The 21,385-nt window shown below is 33.9% G+C and overlaps 2 protein-coding genes across 2 annotated transcripts; both read left to right on the top strand.

Moving 5' to 3' along the window:
- Window positions 1-269: 269 nt before the first annotated feature.
- On the top strand, window positions 270-14,689 carry LOC8288720 (tRNA-dihydrouridine(20) synthase [NAD(P)+]-like). The gene is made up of 9 exons (XM_002528859.4): window positions 270-549; window positions 657-762; window positions 4,976-5,114; window positions 5,480-5,588; window positions 5,693-5,829; window positions 7,322-7,458; window positions 12,798-12,904; window positions 13,096-13,223; window positions 14,073-14,689. Exons 1-9 carry the CDS (start codon window positions 505-507, stop codon window positions 14,155-14,157), a joined length of 993 nt encoding a protein of 330 aa, XP_002528905.1. The 5' UTR covers window positions 270-504; the 3' UTR covers window positions 14,158-14,689.
- A 1,534-nt stretch (window positions 14,690-16,223) lies between these two features.
- LOC8288721 (stress response protein nst1) lies at window positions 16,224-20,891 on the top strand. Its single transcript, XM_002528860.4, has 10 exons — window positions 16,224-16,369; window positions 17,339-17,413; window positions 17,565-17,794; window positions 18,535-18,649; window positions 18,765-18,839; window positions 19,022-19,145; window positions 19,246-19,691; window positions 19,780-19,916; window positions 20,024-20,113; window positions 20,459-20,891. Exons 2-10 carry the CDS (start codon window positions 17,393-17,395, stop codon window positions 20,568-20,570), a joined length of 1,350 nt encoding a protein of 449 aa, XP_002528906.2. The 5' UTR covers window positions 16,224-16,369; window positions 17,339-17,392; the 3' UTR covers window positions 20,571-20,891.
- Window positions 20,892-21,385: the final 494 nt, after the last annotated feature.

Raw genomic sequence — 21,385 nt, 5'->3', positions numbered from 1 at the left:
AATGATACAAATTAAAAATAATATTATTTTGATATCTTATAGATATATTTTTAGTATCTTTTTCTTTTAATATCTTCTAGATTATATTTTTAATTTTTTTCTGATGAAAATTTAAAAAATAAAAAAATAAAAAATAGAAAAAGAAGTCACAATAATACAAATTTTTAATAAAATATTTTTTGAATATTTTATAGGTATATATTTTTGATATATTTTTCTAACGAAATTTAAAACAACATCATTTAAACAAAAAAAATCGAAAAACAGAAACTGTAAGAAATTTTTTCTTTTGACCGTAAAAGAGTTTCAAGAAACGTGCAGAAAACTTTTCTTAACAAAAAAAATAAAACAAATGTGCTAATAGGCCATCTGTTATTCAGGCCAGGCCCAACTGAAAGAAAGCCCATCTTCATTCGGCACTTCTTCTATTGTCGTTGTCGAACTCACTGAACAACTGTCGGGGAAGGAAAAAAGAAAAAGAAAAAGAAGAAGAAAAAGTAAAAGATGGAGTACGAGAACAAGCTGGTCCTCGCTCCTATGGTTCGAGTTGTAAGTAAATGAAAAAGATACAAGCACTCGAAACGGTGATTTTTGTTTTCGATTTTTACAGCAGCTACTGAAAATTTGAATTTACCGCTGTCTGTGGTTTTCTGCAGGGTACGTTGCCCTTTAGGTTACTAGCTGCTGAATATGGTGCAGATATTACTTATGGAGAGGAGATTATTGATCACAAGCTTCTCAAGTGCGAACGCAAAGTCAACGGTACTATTGACGAATTGACTTGGTGCTACTTAATCACATAATTAGTGTTAATTACCTCTAGTTATCCTCAAAGCTGTTGTTGTTTCTCATCTTAAATTGTAAAAAGTTGAATTTGTGAATAAATAAAGCATCACACTAATTTATACGTTGAATCTATATAATTGAGAAATACAATTTTCTGAGTTCAGAATTACAGATTGTCCTTGTGACTTGGGAAATAATATACTTTGCTGATGTTAGAAACGTGCCAGTTGTTTGAAAATGTCTAGCTAGGAGCTACATTGTGAGTTGCTTGTAATAATTTTTCATTAGCTTGTTGACAGTTAGAGTTCTGATTGCCTCTGTTGCAAATTCATATATTTAGCTTTGCTTGGTTTTTACAACCTAACTTAATGATTAAATCCATCTTCTATATGATCAAAGATGAAAGGACTTGGCACACAAGTAATGGCTAATTCTCAATAAATAGAACTAACACCATTTGAAATATGGATGTCAGATTGCAATACTTTTTCTGACCCATCATGTTCTGTTTGAAAAGAATTCTATGGAATGTGTTCAATAGTGAATTGGATATGTCTAATTTCTTAAGTAGTGAGTATCCCTATTCAAAACAGAATTAGGGTTCTCTAGTCCCTTCTTTCATTTTGGTATCAAACAGAAGGAAATAGAATTGATTTTTTTTTTAATGAAGTTCTTATGACTAGAGGCATCTTTTAGCCTTTGAAAATTAACACTCAAAAGAGCTCAGGCCCAGAGGCAGTGGCTGAACCTTGCCACAGAGTTAGGCACTACTAGCCAGATTATCTTGGTGAATTCAATAAGAATTAGCTGCTTGCTGCAACATAGCTTAGAGGATGAGTAAGGAGGTGAAAGAGGTCCCTCTATCATAGCAGTTGTAGCTAACTAAGAAATAGGAATTTCTGGGTTTCCTTTTATGATTTTACAAAGTCCTTTCTTCTCATGCCAAACTTTATCTATTATGGAAATTTTATGAGAGTGCTACATAATTAGTTGGTAATGACACTTATATCCTCAAGGAATAGAAAGAAATTGGGGATGTTATTATTTCAGTGAAGTCACAAAAATTTATAGGATGATTTATGAGAATGTGAAGATACTTATAAGCCTCGTAATAATATGTGAGTATTCTCATGAGAAGTGGTTTTGCATGATATTGTGTCACATGTAGGTGGATAACTGACATAGAACAAAGTCCTAAATGCCTCTCAAACTACTTTATATTTTCATGGAACCTTTTACCTTGTGCGAGTCTGACTCTTTTTGGCATTATTTCATAAATTTTTATTATTTACCTTTTGAAGATAAATGTTGGTGTAGAATAACATTAGTAGCAATGAAAGAAACCTTTCTCGACTTCAATAATGATATTAGGCAGAGCAAAACCTAGAAAGGAGTACCCTATTAACTAAGAATTTATTAGTTTTAGCAGTTCATGCTTGTATACTTGAATGAGCCTTAGTCTTCTAGTGAAGCACTTCAGAAATTACCAGGAATAATCGGCTATTTTGCAGATTATGTGATTAATCTTGTCCCAATGCCGTGAGACTATTAGGGTACAATGAATAAATAGTACCAAACAACTCTGTTTTTTCTGGGAAAAGTTCTTTTTATCCAAATTTACCTCCCTTTTGCATCAGTGTTAGCTACTGTTTTACTGTAATCTTGAACTTTAAAGTTTTTAACAATTTTGGCCAATAATTCATTTTCCATTAAGAGCTATCTTTTGTTACCAAACGAATTCCATTATTTTTTTTCCAAATCAAAGTAAATTTTGTGAGGCAACAATGTTATTTTGGCACTGTTAACATCTCCAAGCTCATTGCTTCCTTGTCAAGTGTTCCTTTCGTCTCTATTGCGGGTCATTGATATTGTCATCGAGGAGTTCGGATGGAGGAGAGAAGGATGCCTTAGGCAATGAGGAGATACTATGGAGCTTGGAGCTATAACATCACCGCCACATCATTGATATAATTGTGATTTGGACAAAAGGATAACAATGTCCATATTGGTCAACAAAATTAAGTTTAGGCCCTAACTGATAAAATTAAAAGAATAGATTAAACTTGTTAAGAGTGTTGAACTTCAAGATGTTTTCAAACAAGATCCACTTATTATTATTAATATCAATACTATCAGATTTTTTGTTTTTGGGGAGAGAAATTAATGAACTTACAGATAGGTACTTGGTTTGATGTCTAATATCCAAGGTCTTCTACTCCTGTTCACTTATCATACATCTCTCTCTGATATGATATTATGATTGATTGTTAAGGTGCTGAACTCTGTTTGGGCTGTTCATAATATGAGCAGTGGACTGAATGTCTGATAATCATGAATCAGTAGCCTGCATGTTTAGCAAAAGAAAAGTCAAACGCTTTTTCTTTGTAAATTGATGTAAATAACACTTTGCTATGATTTAGCATTGGTTCTCTTGTATTAATTGAATTTGGTTGTACTTTTTTCTCGGGAACATTGATGTTTAGGTTACCAGCTCCATATGGTGCAAATATTACATTCCAGGAGGGGATCATTGATCTTGAGCTGTTGAATGCACGCACAGGAAAAATGGTAACTTTTTTCATGCCAAAGATCGTTATGGAAATTTCGTCGTGCTCTGTGCTTCTCATATTAAGTAAATATTTGGGTTTAGCAAAAAGCTTTTCATGGTGTTCGCATATTTCTGAAGTAGCTATACTAGCAAATCGGGCAACTTGGTTGACCTTTAGATGCAGTGGAATTTGAACTCTGCCAACGGATTTGTTTCTGATATTGTAGAATTGAATAATTTTTATTTTTGCATATATCCATATGGGTGTATGCTCAAGTTATGCATGTTATTATGACGATCAGAAGTTTAGAACTCACTTATTTGAAAAGGGTGATGGCACAATTAGTTTAAAAAAGCCCCTTGCAGAGCTTTAGAAAGTTGCCGGCATGACAAATCTCTTAAAAATGAAGAGACGGCTGAAAGGTAATGTCCTGGGCTTAAATTTTTTGTATTGGATTACAAGAGGCTTGGCAGTGAAGATGAAGACCTATCCTTGCTGACTGAGATAAGGGAGATGGATATTGAGGATTTGAATTGTGTCATCTCAGTTAAGGTGATGATTAGGGATTGTCAGTGAAGCTGCATGAGTTTAAATGTCAAAGAATGCTGCGATTTATGAAATTCTCAGTGAAGGGTGCATGATTGTAGGAAGATCTTTTTTACATGCAATTTTTCTTTGCGCTAGGGTTTAGGAATTAGGAAGTTTTGAAAATATAATGAGGAAAGGTTTTGTGGTAAATTGATAATAGTGTGTGTTGACATTCATGGATAAGGTGCTATGCTTCTTGCCTGGAAATATACTACAGTGCAGGAAATTCTGGTTCCTTGGTAATTAAGTTTTAAATAAATGTTTCGTTCATGAATTGGAAAATGAAAGGTTAAGAGATTTGAGTGTTGGGTTAAGAAGTAGTGTATTTGAGAGGTCTAATTTATGATTAAATTAATAATGGAAAATTCGGAGTTGCAAGGATGATAGTTTTGCATGAAGAGTAGCTTTACTTACTGAATACTTCCACTGTTGAGGGAAAGAAGTAAGAGATGAAAAACAAAAAAACAGACTATACTCATTTATCAATCAATTAGGTTCTCGTAATAGTCCACCTCCACTGACAGCTAACAACTTATCATTAAGATTGCAGTGTATACAACTAACAACTTATGATCACTCTTGCTACTAAGCAAAGGACCACAAAACAAAAACCCAATAACTTTGAAAAAATCAACACAAGACCCATTGAAGATAGGATAATAACTAAGCTTGAATCCAGCAAGACAGGAAATTCTCAATACATTCTGATCCAAATGACTACAAAAGAAATTTTCAGTTTTGACCAAAATACTTTATTGTTTGTTTCTGGTTCATAGTTTTAGCTGTTGGTTTCCAATTCCAGGTTATATCTTTCTCATCTATCCAAACAAGAGATGTGCAATTTTTCTCTTGTTGTGCCAATGTGGTATTGTGTATTAAAAGAAAATAAAAAGGGTCCATGAACAACTTTGCTTTCTGTATTTTGTCTGGCTTCTTATTTGCATTGGAACTGCAAACAGACAATGTTTGTTCTTTAATTTGGTGGATCTCCTTATTGGCCCATTGCTTTTCTATTTGTTGATTTAGGGAAATCCATACTTATTCTCATGCAGAATACATTGGGTGCACTGATTTTGTCGAGAAAGGAACAGAAAATGTTGTCTTCAGAACCTGCAATGAAGAGAAAAATCGGGTTGTATTCCAAATGGGCACTTCTGATGCTGTGAGGGCTCTAACTGCTGCTCAAATGGTGTAAGTATCACGTTGTTCATGTTCTATTTTATTATAGTGGGGGGATTTGAACAGCATCATATTGTAAGTTCTGGTATAGGTAGTACCAATATCCTCAATATATAGCACCATATGCTTGAGTATGAATGTTCAGTTTTTCATCTTTTTGTCTTGCAATTTTATGTGTAAAAGATAATGCTTGAAGTAACAATGTCACGGTGAGCAACTCCGATTGCATTTCTTCTTTGACAAAATCCATTTTGCAGTCATGTCCTTAACACTCCAATCAGACTAATAATTGGGTTTTGACATAAAATCTCTGCAAGTTTGGATTTTGTCAAAGAAGAAATTTGTGCTTGACTACTGAGAAGGTTGCCTTCTTTTAGGTGCAAAGATGTTGCTGCTATAGACATCAATATGGGCTGCCCTAAGTCATTTTCTATAAGTGGGGGCATGGGTGCTGCGCTGTTGACTAAACCGGAGCTCATTCATGATGTATGCAAAACATGTACTTGAAAAACTGCTTCTTTATTTTAAAATTTCCCAATTTAATTATTTCAACTTACTTATGTTTCTTTTTCTTAAATCTTTTGACTTAGATATTGACAACACTAAAGAGGAACTTGGACTCTCCGGTGACATGTAAGATTAGACTTCTAAAGTCTCCCCAGGATACGGTTGAACTGGCAAGGCGAATTGAAAAAACTGGTGTTTCTGCTCTAGCTGTTCATGGAAGGTGATCTTTAGTTCGCATGTAGCATTTTTTTTCCTGTTTTAAATATCTCTAGATTTTGGTTATTTTGCTGCTGGATAGTTATTCCGATTGTAGATTATATTAGTTTTTGTTGATTCCTAATAGTTATTATCTATTGTGGATCAGATCTATCATGTGAGTTTGATGGTTTGAGTGTTTGTACTGATATTCTTTTTTCTACATGCCTATTCTAAGATCCTAAAAGAGTTTCATGTGCTCTGAACATGCAGTTTGTTTGAAGGTCAAGTTGAAAGAAATTTTCTTTTTTGACAAAATTTAACAAGCAAGTTGAAGTTGTGACTTTTTGATATTTGCCCAATCCTAGTCTGTAAGAATTTGATTAAATAGAGTTGATGCAATTAATATATGTATGTTACACACACAAATTAAAATGTTATAGTCATAGTATTCATTATTAAAAGATCAAGTTGAAGGCAAACTCACTTAAACCTTAATCTGGTTAATTAGATCCTGCATAGCTACTTTCTATTCTAGATAAAAGAGGAGGGTTGCAATGGGTGACAACCAACACAAAAAAGAAAACATTGTACTTTGTCAAAGAGGAAAAAAAAGCTTGTTTCTAGAATTGTAAATTAGGATTGAGCTCTTAGGAGGTGCAAACCAGTTGGATCATTGGAGTTGTAAGAGACAAGACATATGAATATTTCTGGTATAAAATATATGAGACAAGCACGAAAATATATAAAATTCTTGCAGAATTTTAGGTGGTTTAAGGCTTAAAAGTTCAATGGCCTTTGCATTGGCTGTTATGATCACTTAACAACCATGATAACTGTTAGCAATACTTCTTTACTCCTGTTAAGTAATGGTATTAGAGGTAATGGTCCACAAAAGTCCTTTACATAACAGTTGAGATGACAGCTATTACCTAAAAGCCAGTAGAATCACAAGGAAAGGCTGGTACATTGGGGAATCTGTTATTAGTAGCACCTAGGCGTACCCAGAATGAGTTTTCATGGTGGATAAGGAATCAAAAGTGCAAACTTTTAGCCTAGTTTTAGTTGGAGATCATGGATGGCTTGGTAAGAAGTTTTAATGAAGAAGATGCTAAAAGGATTCAGGTTTTATGATGGCAGAACCACTGGTTTTCTGAGAACTTACTGGTGCAGAAAAAGAGTATAAAGGCGTGATTTGGATCACAGAAGCATTTGATCACAAAGTTGACTGCCCCTGTATTGCTGTATGGCAAGGATATCCATGTACCGTAACTGAACCAGTTAACAGAAGACTTTTAGTAGAGAATTTACTTGTATCAACATGCTTGAGATAAAATGATAAAAAAGGTGAAAATTGGAAAGAACTCAGCGGGGGCAAGTATTGGAAGTTTGTGATGTACTGTATTGCTGTTGTTGTAGGTGAGAATGAAAAATGTGTCATATTTAGATTTAGATTTCATCATTTCTCCTGAATTATCATATAAATGGTGTCCTTTTTCTTGTTTTCATATTTGCAGGAAAGTTGCAGATAGGCCGAGGGATCCAGCTAAGTGGAGTGAGATTGCTGACATTGTATCAACATTATCTATTCCAGTCATTGCAAATGGAGATGTCTTTGATTATGGTGACTTTGAACGAATTAAAGCTGCAACAGGTAACTAATTACACCCTCATTTTGCTATGATGTTTAAGTTGCAATAGGTAGTCTAATAATGACAAAGATATAGCGAAGGTTAAAATTGATAGAAGAAAATAATCTATTTCAAATTTTATTTGCATGAAGGATTTTAGATTTCATTGTCTTCCCTGTTTCTTCCCTTAGTAAGTGAAGTTTTTAGGACAAGAAGAAATTTAATAGTTTCTGTTGTTTATTTCTACACCCATTAATCTCTATTTATAGGGTTCACACATCTCTAAAAAAAAAGAATCACTACTGCCTAATTGACAGTGATATGCATGATTGACTCCTACAATCAAGAGTCAATACTAATTAACTCCTAAAATTAAGCCCTAAAAACATGGGAACAACTGTCAACACTCCCTCTTAAGATGGTGTATGTATATCAGCCATACCCATCTTGCATACAAAAGAATGAAACAATCCAGTACATAACCCCTTGGTAAATACATCACCTAATTGATTTTTTGAATTTGTGTAGCTGATTCTGAGACTTTGATATTCTAACTTTTCTTTGATGAAGAATTGATCAATCTCAACATGCTTTGTACGATCATGTTGTACTGGGTTATAAGCAATACTTATGGCTGCCTTATTATCACAATGTAACAACACACACTCCTCTTCCAGAAGATGTAGATCTTGCATTAACTTCTTAAGCCATAACAGTTCACATACTCCTTGCGCCATTGCTCTGTATTCTGCTTCAGCACTTGACCTAGCCACTACACTTTGTTGTTTGCTTCTCCAAGTGACCAAATTTCCACCTATGAAGGCACAATAACTAGAAGTGGAGCTTCTATCATTAGGAGAGCCCGCCCAATCAGCATCAGAATATGCTTCAATTCGTAAATGACCATTATTCACAAAAAGTATTCCTTTACCCGGACTAGACTTGAGATACCTTAAAATTCGAAAAACAGCATCAAGATGTATAGTTCGGGGACTATGCATAAATTGGCTGACTATACTTACCACATAAGCAATGTCAGGCCGTGTATGAGAAAGATAAATCAATCTCCCAACCAGTCGTTGATATCGATCAATGTCAACTAATTCTTCGACATTTTCTTTCAGCCTATGATTAGCTTCAATGGGAGTGTCAACAGGTTTACAGCCTAGCATTCCTGTTTCCTTTAGCAAATCAATGACATATTTTCTTTGGGAGATGAATATACCCTTTTCTGATCGAGCAACTTCTATCCCAAGAAAATATCGTAATTTACCCAGATCTTTGATCTCAAACTCTGTGGCCAAATACTTCTTCAGCCTGGTCATTTCTTCTTGATTATCACCTGTTATCACTATATCATTAACATATACAATGAGAATGGTAATCCTCCCTTGGAGATATTTGATGAACATAGTATGATTTGCATGGCTTTGTTTGTAACCAAAAGCAATTCGAATTAGCAAAAGCAATGTCTCCTTCAATGATTGCTTTATTAAACCTATCAAACCAATCTCCAGGGGACTGTTTCAGACCATATAAGGCTTTCTTTAATCTGTATACCTTCCCTTCAGTTTCTTGATTGGAAAAACTTGGAGGAATTTCCGTATAGACTTCTTCTTCCAAGTTACCATGTAGGAAGGCATTTTTAACATCGAACTAATGAAGATCCCATCCAAGATTTGCAGCACAAGTTAAGAGCACTGTTATTGAATTCATCTTGGCTTGGTAGTCAATGACATAGGTTTGGGTGAAACCTTTTGCCACCAGTCGCGCCTTTAACCTTTCAATGGAGCCATTTGCCCTATGCTTCACTGTGAATACCCATTTACATCCTACTGGTTTTTTTTTTGAATGGCATGTCGACAACCTCCCATGTTCCATTCTTTACCAAGGCTTTCATTTCTTCCACCATAGCATCTTTCCATTTAGGATCGTTAACAGCTTCCTCCCATCCCTGTGGTATAGAGATAGAATGCAAAGAAGACAAGAAGGCTCTATAGGAAAGAGACAAATCTTTATACGAAACAAAGTTAGAGATAGAATGTTGAATACAAGATCTAACTCCTTTACTGACAGCTATTGGAAGATCAAGATTATTATCACATGAATTAAGAGATGGAAGTTCATTAGACAAGTTAGAAGGAGGAGATAGATTACCTGAATCCATAGGAGTTGAGCCCGGGTTGGGTGATTGGCTATGAAGAGTAGTATCCTCCCTTTTCTTGCTTGAGTACCTTAATAGATTAGGTTTGTCCAATCTTTTCCTTGCTCGTTCAAGTATTTTTTCAGCATCAGTTTGAATATGATCTCCATCATAAGTATTATCACCACTTCCATGCTCCCCCTGACCATTATACATAGGCAACTCAAGTATAGGTTGACCAAGAGGAATCGCATCTTCTAGATGATCATATTTTCCCCCTGAAGAGGTGATGGTGGATAAAAGGCTTATGACTTACGGAAGGTGACATCCATACTCACATACACCTTTCTAGACGAAGAGTGATAACATTTATATCCCTTTTGAGTAGGTGAATAGCTAATAAAAACACATTTTAAGGCTCTAGGATCTAATTTTTCTCCATAGTTCTTATGCGCAAAACAAACACATCCAAAAACCTTTGGAGAGATAATGTGAGAGTTATTGCCCTGGATAAGTTCTATAGGACACCTAAAATTCAAGGTTCTTAATGGCATACGATTGATTAAATAAGCAGCTGTAAGAATCGCATCAATCCAATAAGCCTTAGGAACATGCATGGTGAACATAAGAGCCCTAGCAACTTCTAAGAGATGCCTGTTCTTTCGTTTAGATACTCCATTTTGAGTAGCAGTATTAACACAACTAGTTTGGTGAATAATCCCATGAGTGTCTAAATAGCTATGGAAGGTTTTCTCCATATACTCTGTACCATTATCAGTTCGGAAAATTTTCACCTTAGCACTAAATTGTGTACTAATCATTCTATGGAAAGACTGAAAGCAAGAAAAAACTTCATTTTTGGCACGCATCAAATACACCCATGTCATCCTACTGTGGCAATCAATAAATGTCACAAACCATTTATACCCAGATAAAGAAACTACTGGGCTGGGGCCCTATACATTTGAATGAATCATCTCAAAAGGCACTAAACTTTTATTATTAGTTGAAGGATATGAAGTTCTAGTATGCTTAGCAAATTCACATGCATCACAAACTAAGGTCTTTAGATCACATTGCTTAAATAAATGAAGATAACACCTTTCTAAAACAGAAAATGAAGGTATCCTAAACGCCTATGCCATTGAATAATTTGATGAGGAGCTGATTCAGATTCACCTAGTAAAGCCTTAGAAATTGGTCCTTCATGTAACTGATACAAGCCATTATGTACGCTACCATAGCCAATCGTTTTCCCGGTGCTCAATTCCTGTATGACAGAATGAGAAGGAAAAAATTCAATCTTACAGTTTAAATCTCTTGTAAGAGCACTAACAGATAACAAATTATGTGAGAAACCAGGAATATGCAAGGCAAGTGGTAGGTTAATAGATGAAGTACAACTTATAGAACCTTTCCCGATGATGGGAGACAAGGATCCATCCGCAATATGGACTCTTTCATGACCTGAACAAGAATTGTAAGTGAAGAATTTTTTTCGAGAACTGGTCATATGATCAGATGCTCCAGAATCTAAAATTCATGATTCACTAGGAGTATCGCAAGTATTAGTATGCCTAGCATGTAAGGCTAGATGTGGTATACCTGAATGTGCAAGGTAAGATGAAGGAGTGGAAGCAGTAGCTGCAGTGGAAGGGGATTCAAACTTAGCTATAAGAAGTTTAAGAATTTTCAATTCTTCATTGGAAAGTCCACCAGAAGGGTTGATTTCTCTTGGAAATTCAATGTCAAGGGTTTCAGAGACATGAGCTTGCGGCCGTGCACTACTAGATTTTTTTCCCACTCGACCACGTGGTGGGCAACCATGAAGTTTCCAGCATGTTTCTCTAGTATGCCTTGGTTTGCCACAATAGTCGCACCTTCTACTGTCTTGTTCTACTTCCTTCAGAGAGTCAATTCTAGTTGAATCAGGTTTCATGGATGATGATTTAGCCATCATAACTGATCTTTCAGTTGAAATAGTTGGCAGCATAGCATTTCGTCGGCTCTCTTCTTGCTGCACATGGCTATATGCTTGTCGCAAGGAGGGAAAAGGGTCACGTCCAAGTACTTGAACTCTGATCTGATCATACACATCATTTAATCCTGCCAGGAAGTCATACACACGTTCCTTTTCCATTATTTTATGGAACTTTGTTGCATCAGCTGTACAAGACGCTTGTAAATCATGATAATAGTCAAGTTCTTGCCACAAGCCATTAAGTTCAGAAAAATACTGGGCATAGTCAGCTCACCTTGTTTGGTTTCATGAACTTTTTTCCGCAATTCATATACCTGGGCATCATTACCTGATTGGGAATAAGTTTGGGCAGCTGCATCCCAAATTTTTTGAGTTGTATCAAGGAGTAAATAGCCTCGAGCAATCTGTGGTTGCATTGAATTGAGCAACCATGACATGATGAGAGAGTTTTCTGAGTCCCATTTGCTGCATACAGGATCTGTTCCATCAGGTCTTCTTTTGTTATTATTGATATAACTTTGCAATCCCCTAGCCTGAATAAATAGCAAGCATGATCGCGACCAAGCAAGATAATTCATTCCATCTAGTTTGACTAGACTGATTTGGAGAGAAGGGCTGTCATTCATAGTGGTTATCATGTTTCTACCACCATGCTTAGTAGGATTAGAAGATCCTTCCTTCTTTCCTTCAGACATGTCTAAAATACTGCTGGAATAAAAATTTAATTTGGTTGAAATATGCAGAGAGTCTGATATTAGGGTTAGCAATATGAGAGAGTCACCCTAAAGCGATCTAGCTCTAATACCATGAAGTTTTTAGGACGAAGAAATTTAATAGTTTCTGTTGTTTATTTCTACACCCATTAATCTCTATTTATAGGGTTCACATATCTCTAAAAAGAAAGAATCACTACTGCCTAATTTACAGTGATATGCATGATTGGCTCCTACAATCAAGAGTCAATACTAGTTAACTCCTAAAATTAAGCCCTAAAAACATGGGAACAACTGTCAACAGTAAGATTTGACAGTAATATACATAAGCTAACCCATGCGACACTCTCACTGCTTGAGCAGTTGTAATAAATCGCAGGAGCGGTTCTTTTTCTTGTCAATTCTCCATGAAAGTTGCTTTTGTAAGGAGCATCTTTATGGCCCAATATTTTGATGCAATTTTCATGTGCTCTATTTATTTAATTTAGTCAATTTATTTCTGGAACTCATACTGGTTTTCTCCAGGTGCTTCATCAGTGATGGTTGCAAGGGGAGCTCTTTGGAATGCTTCAATTTTCTCTCCTAAAGGCAAAGTACATTGGGAGGACGTCAAACGAGAGTATGTTAGAAAGGTCAGCCAGTGCTCCTGACTGTTATTGGTGAAATAGAGATATTTACTATTTTCTTTCAGAAACAGGCTAAAACTTAATTTTTTGGCATCCTTTACATTCTTGTCGACATTGCTATGATTTCTATCAGGCTTCTGCCATGCAATGGGAATTTGATGAGCTTACTAGTTTTTGGTTTATTGCTTTGATTTCAGAGCATCTTATGGGATAATGATGTTAAAAGCACAAAGCACACATTAAAGGAAATGATTATGCATTATTCTTGCCTTGAACTTCCAGAGGGGAAGGGTGTGATCAAATCAGAAACTCTGGCAGATATAGCGTAAGTTTGGTTTGGATTATGTATCTTCTTCTGGTTTAAACAATCTGATTGATTCATTTACTACCTTATGGTTATCTACTAGGTGGACGTTATGCTTCAATAATAGTGTATGCCTAGTCATTATTTTCAGGAAACTGTGTGGGGATTTGTGAGGGCCAAAGGAACATAGAAACTTGATGAGCTTTATAAAGTGCCTCTTTCTATACTTGAGCAGCATGACAAACAATACACTGGAACGTTCGAGTTTAAGAAATTGAAGTCTTTTCTATTTTAATTACTCCATAGATGCTATGCTGGTGCAGATTGTATCTTCTTCATATTTCAAATAATACAATTGCTGTCTTGCCTTTTATGGTTATGCTGAGTTTGCTTCTGATACACAGATCAGTGGCTTCATGGATGGATATTCCATTATCAGTAGCTTTGTCAATGGAAATTTTAGTTATTACATTGCACACAAGTGGCTTTAATTTCTTGTCTTGATCTATTGGCAGTCTCAATGAACCTGGTTACCTGCTGTCCCTAGCCAGCGCTCCACAACTCTAAGCACTCACTTTATCCATAAGAAATATTTTCTTGGGAATAGCTTTTAATTTTCACTCAGCTGTTAATAGGTTTGTTAGTTAGCAGCATGCTGTCATTGGATGTTTTGTGCTTGCAGTCAAGTTCTGATTCATAGCTAATTCATTATGTTTCTGCATCCGCTGTTTAATTGCGAAAAGTTTTTTGACCAATCAGAATTGGGTGCTTATTTCTCTCTAGCTAATTGTTCATCAAATGAGTTTCTGTTTCTGTCTTTATTCACAGGAGTGTTTTTTCAATCTTATATTTGTGTACTTGAACTTGCAGGAAATTTTATGGGGAGGAAAGGTACTATCAGCTTGTCAATGAAAAGCGGCTCGGACTCGACGGAAGCATAGAAAAATTTTTGTAGTGCCAGATGAGTTTCTCACATGGAAGGAAGATTGCCCGCTAGCTGTTTATACTTGTACTCTTAATCTAGCCACTGAAAGTTAGAAGTGTATGCGAATGAAATCTGCAGGATTTGTGAAATATCGTAAGCTCAAAATGACCAATTGGCGACCGCTTTATTATGTGGAAAACAAAACGCACTCAATATTACTACCTTAACCTTTTCAGCATCTATTCTTTTCTTCTCATGCAGTTTTTGGTGTAGTATACGGCATTGTAGTTATTGTAGGTTCACAATAATATTGCCATCTCTTCTTTCTTTTTTCTTTCATAAATATTCTTTTCCATTGTAATATTAGTGTTGCAATTTCTTTTGGGGAAAAGAGCTTTTAAATGCTTTCATAAAAAGAAGGTGAAAATTGCTTTTGTAATGCATTTTGGGATTTAGACTGATGAGGGAAAGAGAGGAGTTGCTTTGATGATTGGTTTATATTTATTTGCGATGTTGGAATAAAATCAATCATACTATTTAATTGTTACATTGTTTATTCTTACACTTGTCTCATACTAAATAGGAAAAATATAAAAAAATACTTTCTTTTTATTTTTATACAGTTTTTTAACTTTTTTTTTTCAAAATTATGGTTTTTGTTATTTTTTTTTTGGTAAAATAACCGAAAAACAATTTAAAAATAATCACATCGTAATTTTTTTTAAAAAAATTAGAAAAATATATATATTTTTTAAAATTATACAATAAAAATGATATTTTTTTAATTAATCTTAAGATTTTTTTATTACTTCCCTACTAATTACTATTCACTTAAGTCCTATTTCAAAATGACAAAGGCCTTCACTTTTGTAGCGAGATTATATTTCTCGAAGGTAAAGAAATAATTATTTTTATTGCATGGACTATTTATTAGATTTTATTCATTGAAGTACATATAATTATTATTTATCTTTTAATTTTTATTTTAATATATTAATACTTTTTTATCGATTTTATTATATTAGATTTTTCTTATGTTTTTATAAAACTAACTACTACGTTTAAAGTCAATGCAGTAAAAAGATAATTAAAAATAAAATCATAACTTAGTTTTTAAACTTTTACCAAATATAAAATTCATCTAAAATTAAAATAATGTTAAAAATGAAATTTTTACTCGAATTTGATTCAAATTTTAATTTTGAACCATTTTAATATTTAATAAAAAATTTAAAGACTAAATTTTAATTTTATTTATCAATTTGATCATTTAACTATATTGGCTTTAGACAAATGGAGTAATAATTAATTTTATAAAAATAAAAAATATTTAATATAATAAAATTGACACTGAAATAAACCTCCTACATCATAATAAAATTGAGAAGTAACCCTTTTAAATATTATTGGGTCCCCCGTTAATGAATTAGAAAAAATGTTGAATTTCAATATTTCTTAACAAGTAGATTGTATGGTATAACTTTTAAAATTTTAATTTTTAAAATGACATTATATTAAAATATTATTTTTTAATTACTAATAATTTTAATTTTGAAGAATAATTAACTAAATAATGACTCTTAGTTTCAAAAAAAGTATTAGTTATATAAATATGTTAAATAGTTATTCAATAAACTAAAATCACATACTATTAATAATACTTTCTATATAACTGTTATTATATATATTAAATTATATTATACATGTAAAACTTCTAAAATATAAGTTTAATTTAAATTTTATGAATTAAATGTAATTATATCAAAATAATAATAATAGTTGTAGAATATATCATCAGATGGGTTAGTATATATAAAATTCACAATATAGATTATTTAAAATTTAATTGAATTTTAATATTTTATTTTTAAAATTAAGATTTTTATATATTTTTTATTTATTAAAGTTATGCAAATATAATCCATCGTATTCAGACGTGAGAGTGTCTTAATTCTTTTTAATTCCAATCCATAAGCACTGCACAACGTTCTAAGCACAGATCAGGAAACCAACGGCCATGATTGAACTGTGATAGAAATACCCGTAACCACCGCCGTAATGTAATAATAATAATAATAATAATAATAATAACACAAATGCTCAAGGCTCTTTTAGCAATTATACACAAAATATAATCCCAATCTTCTCCTTTTCTTCTCCTTCCTCCTCCAGAGATCGGCGCTTAGCTCCCCACCGATCATTCTCTCTCTACAATCTTCGTATCTCTCTCTCTAAAAATCTGGTAACCTAATGCCTCTCCTTTCGCCCTCTACTTTCTCTATTTAAAATATAGATCAATTGCATCTCTATAAACTTATATTTCACTAATTTGTTATGTTCTATTTCCTGTTTCGTTACTTTTTTTTTTTTTTTTTTGCGTTGAATTCTCCTTTCTAGCAATTTTATTTTGTGCGTGCGCCTCGTTGATTAGTTGTTTTACTGTAACTTTCGACATGGAATATTTTGTCTAAATCAATTGAACAATAGAGATTTTTTTCTTTTTTTTTTTTTTTTTTTGGGGGGGGGGGGGGGGGGGGGGTGGTGGTTTAAAAGTCTTATTTTATGCATTTGAGTTTTGTTTTTTATGTATAATACTTAATGCATTACTATTCTATTTAAAATAGTTTTTATCTCATAAAGTGAAATAATTAGTGATGCTGATATAATAGTTTATAGTTGATAGGATAATTATGAGTACCAGTTAGTAGTGGATGCAGGTTTTAGCTTAAGCAAATCCGATGAATCTTTTAATAGTGATAGTTATAGATACTAGCAGCAGTGAACACGGATTTGTTTAAAATCTTTCGAATGTGGAGGCAAGTTCTATTGAAATGTGCTTCTTATATGTTTGCTTTTGGAAAGGACTGCATTTTTCTTTCTATTGAAGTGGTTGTTTTTTTTAATCTGTTGGATTGAATTTTGTTATCTTATTTTATGGAGTCAGTAAGCATCTGAGACATTAATTATTCTCTTCAAAGAAGTGTTAAGGTTAGGAAAGAAAAACTACAGATTTTTTCTTTTTATTTAATTGTTTCAGATTTCCCTGTCCTGGGGGTTTGTATAATCACATCTAATTTGAAATTTTACTTACTAACCAATTGTTGATTGTTCAATTTTTGGAATAGTGTTTGGAGTTTTGTTTTTTTAGTTTAATTGGTTAATTTTTGCTCATGCCATCTAAATTTTTTTAATGTCTATTTTCACGTTTCAGACATTCGTTAGTTGTAAGCAGCAGCACATTGATCCCAGTGGATATTAAGCTGCAATGCGGGGATATGAAAGAGATGTAAGCAATTCTAGGTTTTTCTTTTTCCTGTGGTGTCTAAATCAATGTGTGAAAATGCTAATATAAAGCTAGTGCGACTTTACCTGCGATTTAAATGTTTGTCCTTTAATAATTCATAACTTATGAGGATATTTCTTTAAAAAAAATGTAGGAGTATGAAGATTATGATGAATATGAGGAGGAAGGATATGAGCAAGAGGAAGAAGGTGAAGAGGGGGAAGAATATGAGGAGGAAGAAGAGCGAAAGCCAAGTGCAGAGGAACTGGAATATCTCGAATTAAGGGCACGGATTAAAGAACAAATTAGGAGGAAAATGAAGAGAGAAAATGGTGCTGCTGCTTCCAGATCCCAGGAGATAAAGAAGAAAGTTCCATCGGATAAGTGAGTGTCATGGCTTTTCCTCCATGTATCCTTACTTATTATTTCCTGTTCTCTTGATGGAATATGTTTCCTTTTTCAGATTTGGATGATTTGGTGACCTGTAGTTAATACATAAAAATCAGCCACATTCATAAACAAAAAAAATTTAAGATGCATTATCAGCCACTTGCCCTTTAAGAGAGGCTGTAATTCGACATCTGTAGTCCAATTTGAGATTACAAATTGCACTTCCAAGTTATAATTACATGCAGGATACAGGTGTAGGTAATGCCTGAATACTGAGACCAAGAATTTATTACTGAGGGATTTATGCATGCATATCTTTGATTTAATAAAAAATATATATTGATTCTAAGTTAGTTCTATAAAGAAAGAGTGAGTGCTATGACTAGTTCTCAATTCCTTAGGACTTTTATGTGGGTAACGCCATTAGTTTGGGAGCTTTCTTTATACAATTGCAAGCCATCCAAGCCTGTTAAAACTGTGTAATCTGGTATGGGGCCAAAAGGTCTACCAAAATTTTATCCCTATAATATATGTTGCTGGATTTATATCACTTCTTGTTTCTATAATATTTATGAATTGATAGATGGTGACTGATTGTGTCAAGTTAATAACATTAACGTTATTCTTAAAATATGAGGTCTGATTGTTACATTGCAACTATCTTTTGTATGTTAAGTGGTGTCATGATTATTTGTTTGGTTTGCTTCGCATATGTAATTGATGTCTTTTTGCAGTTATGGGTCGTTCTTTGGTCCTTCCCAGCCAGTTATTGCTCAAAGAGTAATTCAAGAAAGCAAGTCATTGCTAGAAAACCCACATTTGGCATTTAAAGCTTTGAATTCCCATCATGTATGTATTGTAAACTTTGATGTAGGTCTGGTTGCATGTAATCTAACCAAATTCGAGTTCTTATTAGCATGTGCTCATTATTATTTGTAAAATAATGATATTGCTATTGCTGCAGGAGAAGAAGACTTCTTCATCTGCCACAGGTTCAAAGAATGGATCACGGGAGCAGATGCCAAAAATCAGGAACGAGGTACTTTCAGCAGCTTCTTATTTATTTTCTCCTCCTACCACCCTCCAGTCCCTTTGTTGCATTTCCCTTTCTCATTTTGTGGATATATCACGTGGGATGTGTGGGGGGGAAGTTTGCTATACTTTGGAAAGACTTCTGAACTAGTGAACTGTAATAATGATAATGGGTTTTCCCATGTACAGCTAAAAACGAAAGTCCAGAAACTTAAAGATACAAGAGATTACTCCTTTCTGTTATCTGATGATGCAGCACTCCCAGCTGCTAACAAACAACCTTTACCTCAAAATGTTTCTGCTCCTAAATCTGGTAAAAATCTCTTCTTTAGTACTTAAATCTAGTTGTTGGGACTCATACGCCTATATTTTTTATTGAGGAAACTTATACAGGTTTTTTGCTGATGTTCAAGAGGCTCGTCCTGCCCAAGTGCCACAAAAGAGCAGACAACCAGCAGGCAATAGTGTCAGAGATATTCATGGTGGTCGTGAAGACAGGAAATCAATTCTTATGAATGGGCAAATTCATTCTAAATCAGGCCTCCACAGATCAACCTCGACCAGCAAACCGTCTTCAACATCATTGGATCCCAAAAGGCAGCTTGGTAGAAACAGCGGTATTGGACCTGGGCGGCCTACAGGGCCAAAAGCTTTGCCTATGAAAACGCTGCTTAGCACTGTGGAGAGGAAGGCTTCTGCACCAGCTCCAAAATCCATTATGCCCGGTGCACGCAAACCTCTCCCTCCGAAAATGCAGTCATATGCTCCGAGGCAACATGTCGAACAGAGAAAGACATTACAGGAACCCAAGAAAACTGTGCCAATGTCAAAACAGCCGGTGGTATCTTCAAGACCTCAGGTTGAAGCTAGATCTCATTATTGACAGTTTTTACAATACAAACCTTTGTGAAGGTTCATCTTGTCTCTTACTTTTGAAAAATTGACAGATGAATAAGCCAGTCAAGCAAATTTCATCTAAAGCATCATTGCAAGATAATCGGCCCAAGAAGAAACCCGCCAGACCATTCCCTGATGATGATGATGATGATGCAATGGCTTTTTCGATGCTCAGAAAAATGTTAAAGTAAAGCATTTATTTTTCTCTTTGTTATCTCATGCTTTTGTTGTATTTGAGCGCTGTAAAAAAATCTGTGCTACCTTTCAAACTAACATATTGCTACTCTTTTGCAGATCTGAAAGGTGGAATGCAGTTGATGACGATGATGATATTAGTGACATGGAGGCAAACTTTGATGAAATCATGAGGGAAGAGAAACGAAGGTTAGTCCCATTCAATTTTGGTTTAAGATTATGATTCATTGGTTTTTGCCCAAAAAAGAAAAGGAAGAAACTTGATCCTGCATACGTAATCATGCTTTGAACGTAGTTTTTAAGCAAAATACTTTTCTATTAAGTGGAATGGGGGCTCGGTTTAAAATGCAAAAGAACCAATCCTTGAATATTATACATATCTTTTATAATAATGTAATTACTCTTTGCTGCTTGGTTGTAACAAAAGAAATTAACTGAAAATGACTCAATCTCCCCTCTCATTCAAACTCATTAGTAAAGTATTTCATCTTGGGCCGCCATTTAGTCTATTAACCCATTTACACGGTGATACAGTGCAAAAATTGCAAGGAAAGAGGATGAGGAGCAACTGCTTCTAATAGAGGAAGAGGAGCGGCTCGAGCGGATGAGAAAGATGGCAAAGAAGCGTAAGCTGGGCCAACGATGACATTTTCCCTGTTGGAGTCTGTTAAAGTCCTACTCACTCACTGCTGCATCACTCCCTCCGTATGATGCAGTTTTGGTTGTGTTATGGTGCCTCCTGGAGACTGGGACTTCAAAATTTTTATTCAATTGTAGAAATGTATTTGCCAATTCTAGAATGCAATTTAAATTATAATCTTCATATACAAATACATCTGTGAATGTAATTCTGGCAGTTGCATTTCTTTTGACTTGGGATGATGGAATAATATTGCAGTTTACTGGTCCTTTTGGCAATTCATTTGTATGATACCTCATCAATGGAAACTTGATCTCTTTTTCTTTAGATGATCGCTAGGAATAATAAAGGGTATGCTGTCCATAATATATTTGTATATCATTATCACAAATTAAATACGTTTATTTATGTTTGTGGATAAATGAAATGAAATAAGAATGTTTTTTTTGTAAACTATTTTTCTCTAAAGGCTTTTTCATTTTATTTGTAATGTCAATATAATATTATTTTGTTCGATTTTATTATATTGATTTTAGTAAAACGGATAAATTATATCTTAAATGATATCACTAAATCATTATGTTATTGGAAATTTTTAGGTTTTGGAGAACATATAGATGCATATGTTACATGAATTTGTTTAAACTCAGTTAAATGGCCAATCAATAAAAAAAAAAACTAACAATTTAGTCCTTAAATTTATTATAAAAAAATAAAGATTGTTTAAAATGTTCTTTTTATCAAATTATAATAGAATTTCTATTTTTAATACAGTTTTGTTCTAGTATATTATGAAAGAATAATAAAAGTAATATTGTAAT

The sequence above is a fragment of the Ricinus communis genome, chromosome 7 (genome assembly GCF_019578655.1).
Source record: "Ricinus communis isolate WT05 ecotype wild-type chromosome 7, ASM1957865v1, whole genome shotgun sequence".
Classification (NCBI taxonomy): domain Eukaryota; kingdom Viridiplantae; phylum Streptophyta; class Magnoliopsida; order Malpighiales; family Euphorbiaceae; genus Ricinus; species Ricinus communis.
This window is presented reverse-complemented; position numbering and strand designations above follow the sequence as displayed.